The sequence below is a fragment of the Amblyomma americanum genome, chromosome 4, assembly GCF_052857255.1.
Source record: "Amblyomma americanum isolate KBUSLIRL-KWMA chromosome 4, ASM5285725v1, whole genome shotgun sequence".
NCBI classification, from domain to species: Eukaryota; Metazoa; Arthropoda; class Arachnida; order Ixodida; family Ixodidae; genus Amblyomma; species Amblyomma americanum.
In genome coordinates this window covers 113,631,993-113,647,122 of record NC_135500.1, presented here as the reverse complement: position 1 = coordinate 113,647,122, position 15,130 = coordinate 113,631,993, and the positions used below count along the sequence as shown (strand labels likewise).

Sequence of the window (15,130 nt, the reverse complement as noted above, 5' to 3'; positions counted from 1 at the left end):
ACGCTTTCGACTGTGCATGCACAATAAAGTACTGACGGAAATGTGAGAAATAGTCATTGTCGCACAGCTTTCACCTCAACAGCGCGTGACCATTGCCTAGTCTTTTGCTAAATAACTTTACTGCGATGCAAGCGGTTTTTGACAGTTCTTATAGGTCATTTCATGATTTGAACTTTTGGACAATTTGAACATTTCTTCTGGACTGCTGAAGTTAAGATGAACGAGCTTTTGTATTTGTTAAATACATTGAGAGCGTGCAGAGAATAGAATCTATCTTGAATTTTAAATTTTTTTCGACACAGTCAACATAAATGCTCCCATATTTATGCTATTAACAAGAACGACACCTTTTTGCCATCATAACCCATTCAACATGTTTAGCCAGCATGTTTAGCCGAGTTGGTGGTTATTGTGAGGTTCAAGAAAATGGTGCAACAACCTCAGTGCTTGCATAATTTGACATTGTCTATGCGAAATAAACAAGCTTGGGAACAAAATGCCTGTGCCCGAAAGTGCTCCATTTATGAAACATGGCTTTATTATCAGCACTTCCCTGTCTCCGTCATGCTATGCTACTTTCCTGTGCACACCACCAGTGAACAAATAAGGTGCCTGTGTGCTCATGTGCTGTTGCAGGTGAATCCAGCAGGACGGCCAGTGTTGGGAGCAAGGTTTCAACCAGCACCTCTCCGGACACGGCCACCCAGAGCAGTCAGAAGAAGCGGCGCCGAGTGATGAAGTCGGTAAAGAAGACTTTCAAGGATGAAGAAGGCTTCCTCGGTTAGTTTTTTTTGTTGTAGTCGCGGCACTGCTTAGGTGCCATTCCCTATGGCGCCTAACCGACATCGTGCCTCCCTTGCTCGGTGGAGAGAAAAGACGAGACGTCTGCTCCCGGCAAGCGTGGAAAGAAGAAATTCTTTTATTTAGCTCTGCCAGGGATACATGATACTTGGGCAGTACCGGACCACATGGCACGTGCGGCCGCCGATTGACTTCTGCTTTTTGTGGCACACGGCGCATGTGGCGCACACGGCGCCAGCACTCTTTTTACCAAAGCCTAGAGCAGTTGCACTGTGCTTTCTGTGATGTGATTGCTGATTGATCGGCTTAATTCACTACAACGCTCAAGCCAGCCTACCACAAGACTCGGAAAGAAAAGAAATGAAGAAGGTGCGAATGTACGAGTAAATCACAATTTTGTCACACCTCCTGTGACCTGCACTCAACTCTGACATCATAGCCATTGTTTGGGCTGTTGCAGCGAAAACAGCTTCAAATTAGGAATTCAGTTATATTGGTTATATAATAGTCGTAGGGTGGTACTTTGTGATGGTACGTGTACTGCATACTAATGTCTTACGCATCATTACAAAAGAGAAAACATGCAACCAAACTTTGGTCTGTGCTCTATTAAAGCCTTTGGGCCATTGAAACTTTCTCCAGATGTAGCAAATGCTCTAACTGTGAAGGGAGCTACTGTGATTGATGGGCAGATAGGGACATCCTCACAGTACTTGGATAATTATGTGCTAGCATAGGTGGCATTGGCTCATTTTCATAGCTGTGCAGTCTTGGATACACTTTGGGTCATTCAATGCCTACAGAACAGGCAGTTTTGTCCCAGGAGCAGGAAGGGGATGCGCAGAAATGTGTGGGCACGTAGAATGTCCGGCTGCATCGAGTCCATAGGCAGCAGAAATATGGCAGTGTTCTTCAGAGTAAAAGTATAATGCACTGCTTAGGAGGTCTTATCATCCGCAATGAGGTTTCAAAAACAAAAAGCAGGGGTATTTCTCATTTTCGCTGTTTTATTGAAGCAAAGACATTCAACAGGTGGCATGAGGTTAACAATGTGCGTAATATTTAGTAGAAGATGAGTGTCGGCTGATGTGCTAAAAAAGTAACAGGGGGATAACAGGTTTCAGATAAATTGGCTAACTTTGATTAGTTAGTCAAGCCACGGGGGCAAATTGACTATTTTAACGACTTTTTGACGTTTACTTTTCATTTCTTCATATTTCTTTGCTAGTTAGACTGTGCTGCTGTTGTAACACATTGAACTTGCTCTAGCCATCAATATATGTCAGCCACCAAGTGTGCCATTGGGTACCCTTGTAATTGACTAACCAGCTGGCGTGTAGAAAGGTTCTAGGACTACAATTGCCAAGGCGTTTTCCCTTGTGACACTCAATGTGAATAATTCGCGAAGAACTTCACTCGGTGTTTGTATGGTGCTGTGCTTACATATGCGATGGACAAAGCACGACCAGTTGACGCCATTCCAGACATCTGGAAAAAATGCTGACATGATTCCCATTCAGAAAATGGGGACTCAGGGATGGTCCCAGGGGACCTTCAACCTGTCTAGCCTACAGGCTACAGGCACTTTACAGGCTGGCAGAGAAAGCATTACCGTTCCCTGAATTTTTGTGGCATGAATACCGTATTTACTCGATTGTAAGTCGACCTGAATGTAAGTCGACCCCCCCCCCCCCCCCCCTCCCCTTCCACATCACATTTCTGAAAAAAAACTTGGAGGTTGTTTACACTTGGCCTTTAATAATAGAACATGATTGCACTCTCCTGCGCCCTCTGCTTATCACCAGCCGCTATTCGCTGCTGCGCACGGGAGCACCTGTGGGCACATTCCGAACGAAAATGTATTAGTCACTGGACTACTCGTCCACACTTGCGCCATCGTCCTCACTAGCGCTGCCACCGTGATCACTGCTGTGGTCCCACAGCTCGTCGTTCTAACATCGTCATTAGAACATCGTTGTTAGAATCCCGCACTTCGCAAACAGCCGCGTCACGGCATCGCGTGGAACAGCTGAAAATTTTGCCTTGCTGCAGCTGCCACACCTGTAGCACCCGTTGCAAACGTCGAACTTGCGGCCCGGTGCGCAGTTCGTTTCTTCGGCATAAAGAATGACAGCCGTCTTGAATGTAGCCGTGAAAGAGCGCCGGTCACTTACCGGACCCGGAGCACGAATGACGAAGCACTACATTAAATACTTTTGAAACGTGGCTGGCAGTAGTCAAATGCGTCAGTGCCAAAGAGAAACTATGCGTGAGCGGCTTCGGCTCTTCCGTCGGCTACTGACACTCCCCGGAACCGCTGCAGTTCGTAGTGGAGGTGCCGCCGCGATTGAAGCAGCGGCTCTTCCATGAACTGTCGACGCTCCCTTGAGTGCCGAGTGCGCGGTTGAAAGTAAACAAAAAAAAACTTGGACGATGTAGAATGCGAATGTGTTATCGGGCCGCCCCCTGCTTATCAGCAGGAGCAATCTGCGGCCACTTGTGGGGAGTGGGCTGGTGCCGGTTTGCTGCTTATCAACAGCCACCATCAGCGGCCTCGCGCGGGGTGGGGATGCCAGTTCTGTGCGTTGACATAGCAGCTGCTTAAGGCCAGCATCAAGAGCGACGCGACGGAGCCGTGCAGCAAAAATGCAACCACGCTGTAGCATGCCTGATATCTCGTTTGTCTTCCCTTTATTTATAGTGCGATGCTCTGGTTTCGATTTCAAGTTGACCGCCCCACTTCGGATTTTGAAATTTTTGAAAAATAGGTTGACTTACAATCGTGTAAATACGGTAGTACGCCTTCTACCACCCCATCCCAAATGGCTTCCATTCATCCCTGAGTGATGGACCATCTTTGTGTCATTAATACTGTCATCAGCTCACAAATGCAGTGTTTGCACTGTTCATGCAATGAACGTCGAGAATTATGACCACATTGGTCGCACTCCATGTGTTCCAACTGGTATCATGGGTGCACAACTTTGTAAAATCTTTCCTAGAAGGCAGCCAGTTCGTTATGCACTTCAGGAAAGACTCTGGGGTCATTTTTTCTTGACAGTATGACCTAGGGGTCTATAGTACCAATGTTATTCTGTATGGCTTTTGCCCCTTTCACTTGCCATCTTCATGATGTGCCTGCTTGGTATACACTCATGGCACCACTATGTAGACCACTCACCGTGGCCTGCAGCTCAAGTGGTCAGCTGCTTCCCCGCGGGTTCCAATTGTGCTAGTAATACTGCCACCTCTGAGTCTTCAGCTGGGCCTGAGGTTTCTGCAAGGGAAACAACACACACATCAATGGGCAAATGCTTGGGATTCCACACAATCATGATTTCATTTGTTCAGCTTCACGTGGCCAGAAATAGACTCCATGAAAGGCCTGACAGTTCAGATGCTGAGGTTGATTATTTGCCATTCCATCTGGATCTGTATGGTGACTGTACATTGTCCACTAAGGCCAAACAACAGGACACTCAGACATTCTGCCTAAGCCATTATTTTGCTTCCGAGATTGTTGGAGTTTGCGTGAATGTTGACTGGCAGCTGGCAAAAGTGGTTTGAGATAAAAAAAACTATATACTTCACCTGTGAAGCCCAGTTTGATTGCCTTGAGGCCATTAGTCATGACGCTGGGATAGTCATCACTAGTCTTCTGTGCGTTGCCCGTATAGTGTCCCTTCAGTGGTGTGTACAGCTGAGTGCTACGGACAGATTGGTACACTAGTCTGAATGCGTGCCAAACGCCGACCTTTCTCTTACTACAACACGTGCACTCGTGGCTCATGCTCCATCACACACCTTATCCCCTGCTCCGTGGGAATTCCTGCGTGTAGTGTGTTGCCGCAAACCTCGCATGTTTCATTGTTTTTCAGCCAAATCGTACTGCAGGCACACTTTGACAGTGCATTGTCGAGCAAGAAGCTACCCTTGCCCCTCCTGGATATGTTAGTTTTCTGGGTCAGTGGCAGCAGCAGGGCACTTAGCCACAACCACTGCTTGTTCTCTTAGCCATCCTGCCCCTAACCAGACACCTAGCTTAACCCTTTGATGGTTGAACTTTTTTTGAAAAATACTTTCCCAGATGGTCAAAATACTTTATTGCAGGCTTTAAGTAAACGAAATGACTGAAGTTGGGGGAGAAAAGTTGAAAAAAAAAAATCAGGGACAACAGTTTGATGCCAGCATCACTGAGAACTGCAAAAATGTTCAGTAGCATTTAAGAGCATGGTAGTGCTTGAAACATGGCTCTACGCGCAGTGCCTTGTTGCAGTCTGCACATGTACAACACATGTCTGCTCTCTGCTAGGGGTGCCAAGTTTTCGTACATACATGATGCGGCTGCCTTCGGCAGAGGTCTAGAAACTGAGTAATCCAGGAGAGCGGTAATACACCACTAGCATCGGTAGTAAACAAACTAATGACAGCACCAATAAAGGTGGAAATAAACTCTCGCCAGCTTGTGCAAGAAAAGTGTCAATATATGGTAGATAAAAATTATCTTTTCAGCGCCTCCTCTGTGATCATGCGGAGAAACCGAAACCCCAAAAGCACATCGCTGCGAACTGTGCGCCAAGCTGAAGATCGAAAATCAGTTCTCTTTTTCTCTGCAAAGGTAGCATGCACAATTTCCTAACACTTCTTGTAAGTTTGCACTAGTGGCAACACCTTCTAGTGAGCTTGTATGAGCTGTCATACATGAATGGCAAAAACCATCAAAGGGATAAAAGGGGTAGGCAGCAATTAAAACTGTTTTAGTTATTTATGCATGAAATGCAACCAAATGTGACACTGATATAGAAGTTTGTATGCTGAGTTGAGAACTGTATGTTATTGTAAGTAATTAAAGTAACACCCCGATGAAGTCATCTCTGGGCATTAAATAATTGAGGAGAAAGTGCACAAGTTTTATGTCAGCATGTTGCCAAAGCACTGTTCCATGTAATAAAGCTATTAGCTCTTTTTGTAGATGCCCAGTACTCATGGGCATAAAAGTTAAACTCGAGCATACATATTAGCACACAAATGTTTCTTACAGCAATAACTTTCATAAACTGTTGCAGTCTGCAGCACCCCAGGATTCATGCACAAAAAACAGAATCATTACACTGTCATTTCTTAAGCAGTCCCCGCAGGGGGGCATCTGCAGCTTGCAGACGTTGGTGAGTGGCGACACCACGGGTTCCCGAGCATCCACAGGGACATCCCCGCAGGGGGATGATGGTGAACAGTGCATCACCACGGACCCGAGCACCCGCGCTTAGCCGTGCGTGATATTGCCGTGTCCGAGGAAAAGGGGATCCTGGTGGTTGAGCCGATGCCGAGCGTTTGAACCTTTAAGGCCCCTTGGCGGAGGCAACACCCCACTTTGGCCCCAGCTTCCTGTAGACGGCACCTCCGGCCTGACCCGACCGGGGCAAATCGGCAGTCGCCTTGTAGCATAGTCATGGCATGCTCACAGTAATGCCAGACCAGGGAAGCAACAGCGTAGTCAGTAGAACCAAAAATTAACATTTATTACCAGGTGTAGAGCGTATTTATAAGTAGCCGAGTGGAAGGAAGATAGGAAAGAGCATGTGTTAGTAGTGATAGTCCGGAGCTCTGAAGGATCGCCAGATAAGGCGATAAAAGGTGTGCGCACTTCGAAAGCGCACGTGAAGTTGCAACACGCCTTTTCCTATCCTCCCCTCCGTCTTTCGCTTTCCTATCATCTTTCTTACAACTCTCCTGTCTCCTACTCACTTCGTTTTTTCTTTTTCCTGGCGGCTAGGGTTAACCCTGTGTTGCGAACTACCCTGGGTTTCGTCATATTTGGTTATAGTTGAGGTGGACATCTGGCGTGGGCAGGACTTGCCTGCAAGTTCCTGTCCCGTCCCTTTGTTGGGCTCCATGGTGGGCGGCTGGCACCACGGCCGAACAACGCACCTATTCTATGGCTCAACTTTCTGACATTCCTGCATTTGGGAACATTCGTGTCTCTGTCACACCCCACAGGTCACTAAATACTGTTTGTGGTGTGATCTCAGAAATTGATTTTCTGGATCTCACCGAGGAGGAAATGCTTTAAGGCCTCGCCGATCAACATGTCACAAAAGTCCAAAGAATCAAAACAAGAAAAGATGACAAAGAGATCCCAACGAAACACCTTATACTTACTTTCACTTGTTGCATACTCCCCGACTCCACTGAAGTGGGCTACACAAAGATTACTGTGAGATAATACATTCCAAACCCCAGACGCTGTTTCAATTGCCAAAGATCTGGCCATGGTTCCCTTAGATGCCGAGGACGCAAAACCTGCGCAAAATGCGCTTCGAAAGAACACTCCTCTGAAAACTGCGAAGCAGCATTCTGCTGCGCTAATTGTGAAGGCGAGCACCCAGCCTACTCCAGGTCTTGCCCATCGTGGAAGATGGGAAAAGAAGTCATTACATTGAAAGCTAAAGAGAACATTTCTTTCAAAGAGGCGAAAACACGTATCAGAATGGCAAACAATTTTTCTTTGAATCTACACAAGCTTCGCCGATGTGGTGCGACGGGGTGATCCATCACACTGGCCTATGGCACCTGCTCAGACCTCACGTACTGAGGCTGCAGCACGGCCATCCTCGCCCCAAGAGGAAGTAGCAAACACTACTCCACCACCTCCAAAGCAGGTCATGTTGCCTCCTGAGGCAGCGGGCCTCAAGACCTCTGCCCACGAGGCGAGGTCTCCCACAAAGAACCACGTGCAGTCTGCACGATCGTCCAGCACCTCTGAGGAGGTGATGGACACGAGCCGGGGTAGCTCCGTGCCGTCGATGTCCGTGCACAACTCCCTGGATCGAAAAAAAAAGAGAAAAGCCCCGAATAAAGGGGCCAACCTAAACCTAGTTTCTAAACCCCCAAGATGGCATTTATAATACACTGGAATTGCAGGGGACTTTTAAATAATCTCAGTGACATAAAGGATATCTTATCTTCATTCTTCCCTGTGGCCCTGTGCTTGCTGGAAACTAACCTAGGTCGCCACCATACAAATGTACCAAAAAAATATAAAGTATTCCGTCATGACCGAGAGCATGCAAACAGGCTATCGGGAGGGGTAGCCATCATTGTGAAGAATGGTATAGCAGCCCGTGAAGTAAAACTTACAGCAGCCACTCTTCTTACATATAAAACTCTTACAGTGCATTCTGTATACCTAGAGCCCCACCTGAAAGTTACCCACATAGAGTTAGAGAACATTTTAGCACAACTACCAGAGCCTTATCTGTTAGTTCGGGATTTTAACAGACATTCCTCTTACTGGGGAAGTGAAAAAACAGATAATAGAGGTCAAATTATAGAGGATGTTATTCTCAGCAGTAATATTTGTTTGCTGAACTCTGGAAAAACTACATACTACTCTCCAGCCTCAGGGAAAATGAGCTGTTTAGAGTTGTCTTTTAGTTCGCCGTCTGTTTTTAACAATTTTAAATGGGATGTCATAGACAACTCTTATGGTAGCGATCACCTCTCCGTAAAAATCAGTCTAACATCAGCACCTGAAATCATCCCGACAAAACCGCAATGCTGGAAGCTCCCTTTAGCTGACTGGCAACTTTTCCGATCGGAAGGCAGTTTAGAAAAAATAGTTTTAGAAAATATTGACATTGATGAAATAAATCAAAAGTTCACTGATTGTATCGTAGCTGCCGCACACTTGGCTATTCCTATGTCTTCGGGAATGGTACGTCAAAACCACTAAGTTTGGTGGACACAAGATTGCAAGGATGCAAAAAAAAAACGACAAAATAGAGCTCGGGGTATTTTTCGCCGGTACATCACACATGAGAACCTAGTAAATTTAAAAAAGGCAAGAGCCAAAACTCTGTACGTCCGTCGTAGTGCCGAGAAAGCATCATGGCAGAGCTGTTTCATGCATAAACAGTCAAATCACATCAAAAAATGTGGGAACACGTAAGAAAATTAAATGGCAGCTTTCATCGTACACAATTCCGTTTTTGACACCTGGTGCACAAACAGATATAAGGGAACAGGCAGATATATTAGGGGAGCACTTCGCTGCAGTTTCTAGCTCATCACATTACATCGAATCATTTCTAAAAAAAAACAAAAACATGGCCGAAATACAGACTCCCAACTAGTGGAGGTGCTAATGAACAATACAATACATTAATTACCCTCCACAATAGAGTACTATCTGCCAGCAAAAAAAAAACGCTCCAGGACCCGACCAAATACACTATGAAATGCTGGCCCATCTTTTCCAGTCTGCTGTAGAGGCACTTCTAAGATTCTTTAACAAAATTTGGGTATCAGGGAAACTACCCACAGCCTGGAGAAAAGCTCATATTGGGCCGTTTCTTAAGTACGAGAAAGAATCAACCTCTCTCAGCAGTTACAGACCCATAGCTCTTACCACTTGCCTCGCGAAATCTTTTGAAAGTGTCCGCAATATAAGACTAACTTTTGTCCTTCAATCTTGTGAACTTCTTGATATCAATCAGTGTGGTTTTAAAGAGGTATGCTCCACGGCAGATCACTTAGTTCATCTAGAAAATACTGTTAGAGAAGCTTTTGTACACAAACAAAACTATCTTGCAGTCTTTTTCGATTCAGAAAAGGCCTATGGTATAACATGGAGGTTCGGGATTCTGCAAGAACTTGCCGAGCTTGACATCCGCGGCAGGATGTTGAATTGCTTAAAAGACTTGTTATTGAACCATTCATTCCATTTAAAAGACTTCTTATCCAACCGTTCATTCTATGTGCGCCTAGGCTCAATCCTTTCAAAGAATTTTGTTCAGGAGAATGGAGTACCTCAAGGATGTATTTTAAGTGCAACACTCTTCGTAGTAAAAATGAATTCTATTAGGAAAATAATCCCAAGGTCCATTATGTATTCTGTCTATGTTGACGATCTTCAGATAGCATGTACATCATCCAACATATCCGCATGCGAAAGACAAATACAGCTTACAATAAATAGGCTGGCAACATGGGCAGACAAGGATGGTTTCCAGTTCTCTCCACAGAAAACAGTGGCCTTACTTTTTTCACTCAAACGAGGCTTACAGACAGATCCCACTCTACACATAAACAAAACCCAGTTACCTTTAAAGAATGAATACAAATTCCTAGGCATAACTTTCGACAAAAAGCTTACTTTCTTGCCCCACATGAATGTGCTGAAAAAGAAAGCATCGCAGTCTTTGAACATACTGAAGGTCCTTTCACACAAACTCTGGGGTTCTGATCGGGTATGCCTTCTGCAGATTTATCGCTCTGCAGTACGTCCCATTTTAGACTATGGTCGCATAGTGTATGGTACAGCAAGGCCATCGTACTTGAAACGACTCGACCCAGTGCAAAACTTAGGTTTTCGTCTTTCTACTGGTGCTTACAGGACGTCGCCCATAAATAGTCTTTATGTTGAAACTAATGAACCATTACTCAAAGACAGAAGAACTATGCTCACATGCTCATACATCCTTAAAATTTGTTCCATGCCAAAACAAATATGCTACCCAATAGTTACAATCTGCCCATCTCGAACACTGTTTACCAACAAACCTCTGGCAATCAAACCACTTCTTCTGCGCTTTGAAGAGAAATGCCAAGAACTAGAAGTAATGGACACATTGCCTAATATTGCCCACAAAGCTGACCCACTCCCGCCTTGGTACTGCCTGCCCTCAATGTTCGACTTCACATTAACACAATTTCAGAAAAAACAAACACCACATGAGCATATATTACAAAAATAATTAACCCTAAATGAAAAATACAGAGAATACACAGCATTTTATACTGATGGATCAAAATCTGCACACCACGTCGGAGGTGCTATGGTTCAAAATAATTGGGAAAAAACAGTACAGCTGCCTGAGTGCGCATCCATTTTCACGGCAGAGTGTTACGCAGTCTCTGTGGCTGTAGAAAAAAATTATAAATGAGAACTTTGCGAATAGTACCAGTTACACTGATTCTCTGAGTGTACTCACCTCACTTCACCATGGAAATACAGTTACACCACTAATTGGGGACATCATTCATAACATAAGAAGAGCCACAATACAGGGAAATGTCGCAAAATTTTGCTGGGTGCCAAGCCACATCGGAATCACAGGCAGTGAGAAGGTGGATGCATGTGCTGCAAAAACTCAGGACAAAGAAAAAAGAAAGTGAACATTCCATACAAAGATGGCATGAAGCTGGTACAGTGTAAAATCATATATAAATGGCAGTCTCAACGGAACACTGAAAGAAATAATAAGCTACACTTAGTAAAACCCATCATAGAAGAATGGAAGTCATGCTCACACCAAAAACATTTCATTGAAGTTATTTTATGCCATCTCCGTATTGGACACACACACCTGACACATAACTTTCTATTGACAAAACAAGACAGACCTTTATGTGAGAAATGTGGAGATGAGCTCACAGTAAATTACATCCCATGCTCGTGCACACAACTAGAACGGCTAAGAAAAAAATATTTTACTGTATTTTACAATGAACGCACTTCCTTCCACCCCAATTTACTTTTAGGAGATAATCCACTTGTAAGAACTTCATCTGTTTTTAGTTTTCTGAGAGATGCAGCAATCTTAAACAAAATATAACATCACAGAACTATTAATATTCTTACCCTGTGCTTTGATGCATTTTATGATACACCTCATCCATTTTCTCAGGCCTGAGAAGAAGGCTGAGGTCTACATTCGAATTGTTAATCTCCTCCTAGTCCTTGTCTGGACAAAGAATTTCACTGAGGACACCCAATTCTTGAAATAAATTATACCATGTGTTTGGCACATGATAGCCGGAGTTGCTTATAAGCCATAAGACCCAATACAATACAATACAATTTCTTAAGGAGTGCCGAAGGCATGAGTGATAGCAGTCGCAGAAAAAGGGAAAGCTGAGGTAATCAAGCTTAAAGTTTATTCCCTTGTTTGCCTCGTTTATCACCTCGTATGTTTTTGCTTTTGGTGAGATTAACGCGTCATTGCAGCCAATGGAAGCTCTCATCTTCTGATCTTTCCTTTGCATGGTGATACTAACATGGTGGTGCTCCATCTTCAGAACCTATGGAATTTGCAATGCGCAGGGTCCATTAGAAGGGCAACTCACTCACAATTTTCAATGATCACACATCAGAAAAAGAAATTTTTTGAATTTGTGCATTGTTTTCATCAAGAGACAAAGACCCAAGTGTTGCAAAAAAAATTTAGAAATAGAAAATTTTCAGAAAATTGGCCATTTTATTTGTCGAGTCCCCTCTTAACCCTTTCGGCCCAGGCGGTGTCACTTGACACCGCAACACAAATATTTTGCTCACGCCTCAGTAACGGAAGAAAATACTATTAATTTTTAATGCAATAGTTCCTCTGGGATCCCTGTTGCTATCCATTGAGCTGTGCTGTCTAAGGAAGAAGCAGCAGCAGCATTGTAGGCATGGGGTGAAGAAGCCGAGGTATAGAAAATTTCTAGGCTTATATCTCACTAACCATTCTATCTTTTGCGCTCAGATTTTTACATGTTTTGTGAAACGCCTGTGCAAGCTCATATCCACATCGTAAATATTATTGAATGCATAGACGTTGCGGTTGAACAAATTTTTGACGTACGATTTTGACAACACGACGGCTCAACGGTTGCCAACGGTGGCCATTGAGTGATGATAGGTGATCTTTGTAGAAGAGAATCTGCTAGTATTTTTGCAGATGCACCTATACTGGTTTGTTTGTTGGGCTGCTGACATGAATGTTCATCGCAGCAAATGGACGAGATCTTCAAATTAGCTTTCTGATGAACTGGAAAATGGAAATTTTTGCTATCATACAAGGTGGATGTTCGGATCAAGCCTGGAAATGACAATGCGGATGTCGGCGAACAACAGTAAGAGTAAAGGAGAAGCGAGAAAAAATGCACGGCTGAACTTGTCCTTTTATTTCTTTTTTTCTACCGCTCTCCTCCTGTGAGCATCGGCAGTGAAGGCAAGAAGCGATCTAGCACACCGCCGCTCGTGCAGCACGTGTGGTGTACCTTCGACGCTGGGAGCAATGCAGTGTGTTTGGCTATGTTTTCTTGAGAAAGCATGTTTGGTGTGCTCATAAACAGTTTCTGCTTTCTCTCCAGCCGAGAGAGATTCGTGCGGCATAAGCCTACGAATGAGACGGAATTTCTTGCACCTGTAGAGAACAGCTTTTGGTCAAGATACAGACACAACAGATTACCTTCCAGTTTATGAATCCTTCTATAGTAAACAGCTGGTTTGAAAACAGGCGCAAGCCAAATGCATTGTGCCTCGCGCAAGCTTAGAACTTAGATTTGCCGAGCTTCGCGCTGGGCGTTATGGAAGCACTCCATGAAGCTCGATAGACTAGGGCATTACAGATTTGGGGAAAGCCTTCATCTTGCCCACAGTCGCCTTCCAGGAAGGCTGTGCAAGTTTACAACATGTGTGTTGTTGACGTAACGTACACAAGCTGGAACACAAGCCTGTCAACAACAAGAACAAGGAGGCATGATACAAAACACAAGGCAAACAGGAAAGAGTGGTGTCTTTTACGGCAACTGCAAGATCCAGCTATTCCTTACAAAGTAAAAAAAAGCTTGTTTAGAGTTCCCCACACTGGAAAATAAGAAATTTTTTCGTTCATTTCTTTGTTGTCGATTGCGGTAACCAAAACGGTACCTTTCGCATTTTACACCCACCGAGCCCTGATGTCCGATTTTGACACCATACCTGTTAATCGATTAATACTTGCACCACTAGCTTTAATTTTTTACTACATGTTTATGGGGCCTTAGGCATTGTAAAAACATGCAGTGAAAAAATCTAGGGCCATATAAAAAATCCAGGGCCGAAAGGTAATGGAACCTTCTTCATCATTCTTTGCAGTGCGTTGTGCTGTATGGGGGGCCCCTCCTCTCTCTGGGCTCTCTCGTGATTCAAACTGACGTTCTTCAAGCCTATTGCCTCCTTTGGCATGTTACTCACTTCTCTATGCTGTGCTAAAACATTCATTGTCTCGCAACTCAGATCTCTCACGGAATTCAGGTGGAATGCATCCCTCATTTAATAGTGCGAACTTTCGAATAATTCGAATGCTTTTTTTTTCCTGTGTTTCGAAGTTCTAATTAAAGAGCCTTTGTGTGTATTACAGACTGCAGTGAACCAATTGTATCCATTTTTTGGCACGTGTGTTGTGTAATCTTGTGCAACTCAAAAGCCACGGTTCTTATGCCCATGAAGTGTGATCTGGCGGCGCTTTCTCTCCTTCAGTGACCAAACTGGTGAAGGAGCTGGTGAGCGAGTCTGACGACGACGACGAAGAAGAGCCCCTTCCCAAGGCCCTGAGGGAGAAGGCCGCACTGGAGAAACCGGCCGGAAAAAAGAAGGCCGCAGCAGCCGGAGACAAGAAACAGCAGTCGCTGCTATCATTCTTTGGAAAGAAATAGTGAACCAATTTAAGAGATTGACTGGCATCCTTTGCAGTGCGGCATTTACCTACGTGTCTTCACAGCTGAGTAACAAATAAACAAGACCCCGGTATCCCTGTTTTCAGTAGGGATACAACATTCAAGCTTGCTTGCAGACCTCAATACGAATGGCTGTCTATTGGCGTTTGAGTTTCAATAAAGTATTGTCACGTGGCAGTGGCGATAGGTAGGCGGTGACGTACCGAAATCTGGGCCCGCGAAACAGCAGCTCACAAGTTCCTCGTACTCTCAGTTGTCGGTTGGACAAGTGTGCTTTGCATAAACATCACGCAAAACACCTTGAGTAAGAAGAGCCATGCTTAATAAAGAAGAAACTAAACATTTGCCAAGGCATGGTCACATGCAAACAAATTAGTTGCATGGAGAATACGTGCCGCTAGATAGCATACCCCCACAAAGCGAATCTAAAAAATTACAGGATTGTTGAGCCTGCTTAAGAGCGTAAATGCGAAAGCCTTTCCCTGTCCTCTCTATCTCCCTTCATTTTTATTTTTTTTTAAATTTCTGTTCTTATTTCATTGTTTTGTTTTTATTTTATTTTTCTGTTTTTTGTTTATTACTATTGTTATTTTTGGTTTTATTTCGTCACATATATGTTGCTTATGAACAAGCTTAATCAACTTTTACATTTTATTTCATTTATCACAACTTCTGATCTACAGTTCGTGCGGATAACTTCCGTCTACAACTTCTGTCCATGCCAATCATGGCCCAAGAAAGGCTTACGCCTTAAAAAATGTATCTTACTATTCTTAATCCGTTTCACCATCGCAGCAGTTTAACGTGTTGAAGCACCCTGGCGTCCGCTGCAGCGCACAAACCTCTT

General features: G+C 44.2%; 1 protein-coding gene across 2 annotated transcripts in view; it reads left to right on the top strand.

The window, feature by feature from the left end:
* The window catches only part of LOC144128226 (uncharacterized), a 39,354-nt gene extending 24,967 nt beyond the window's left edge, over window positions 1-14,387 (top strand). For both annotated transcript variants that reach the window (XM_077661456.1, XM_077661457.1), the window contains 2 exons: window positions 637-780; window positions 14,087-14,387. In XM_077661456.1, coding sequence (XP_077517582.1) covers window positions 637-780; window positions 14,087-14,262 — 320 coding nt within the window. In that variant the 3' untranslated portion in view covers window positions 14,263-14,387. The remainder of the gene's footprint in view (window positions 1-636; window positions 781-14,086) is intronic.
* The last annotated feature ends 743 nt before the right edge of the window (window positions 14,388-15,130 follow it).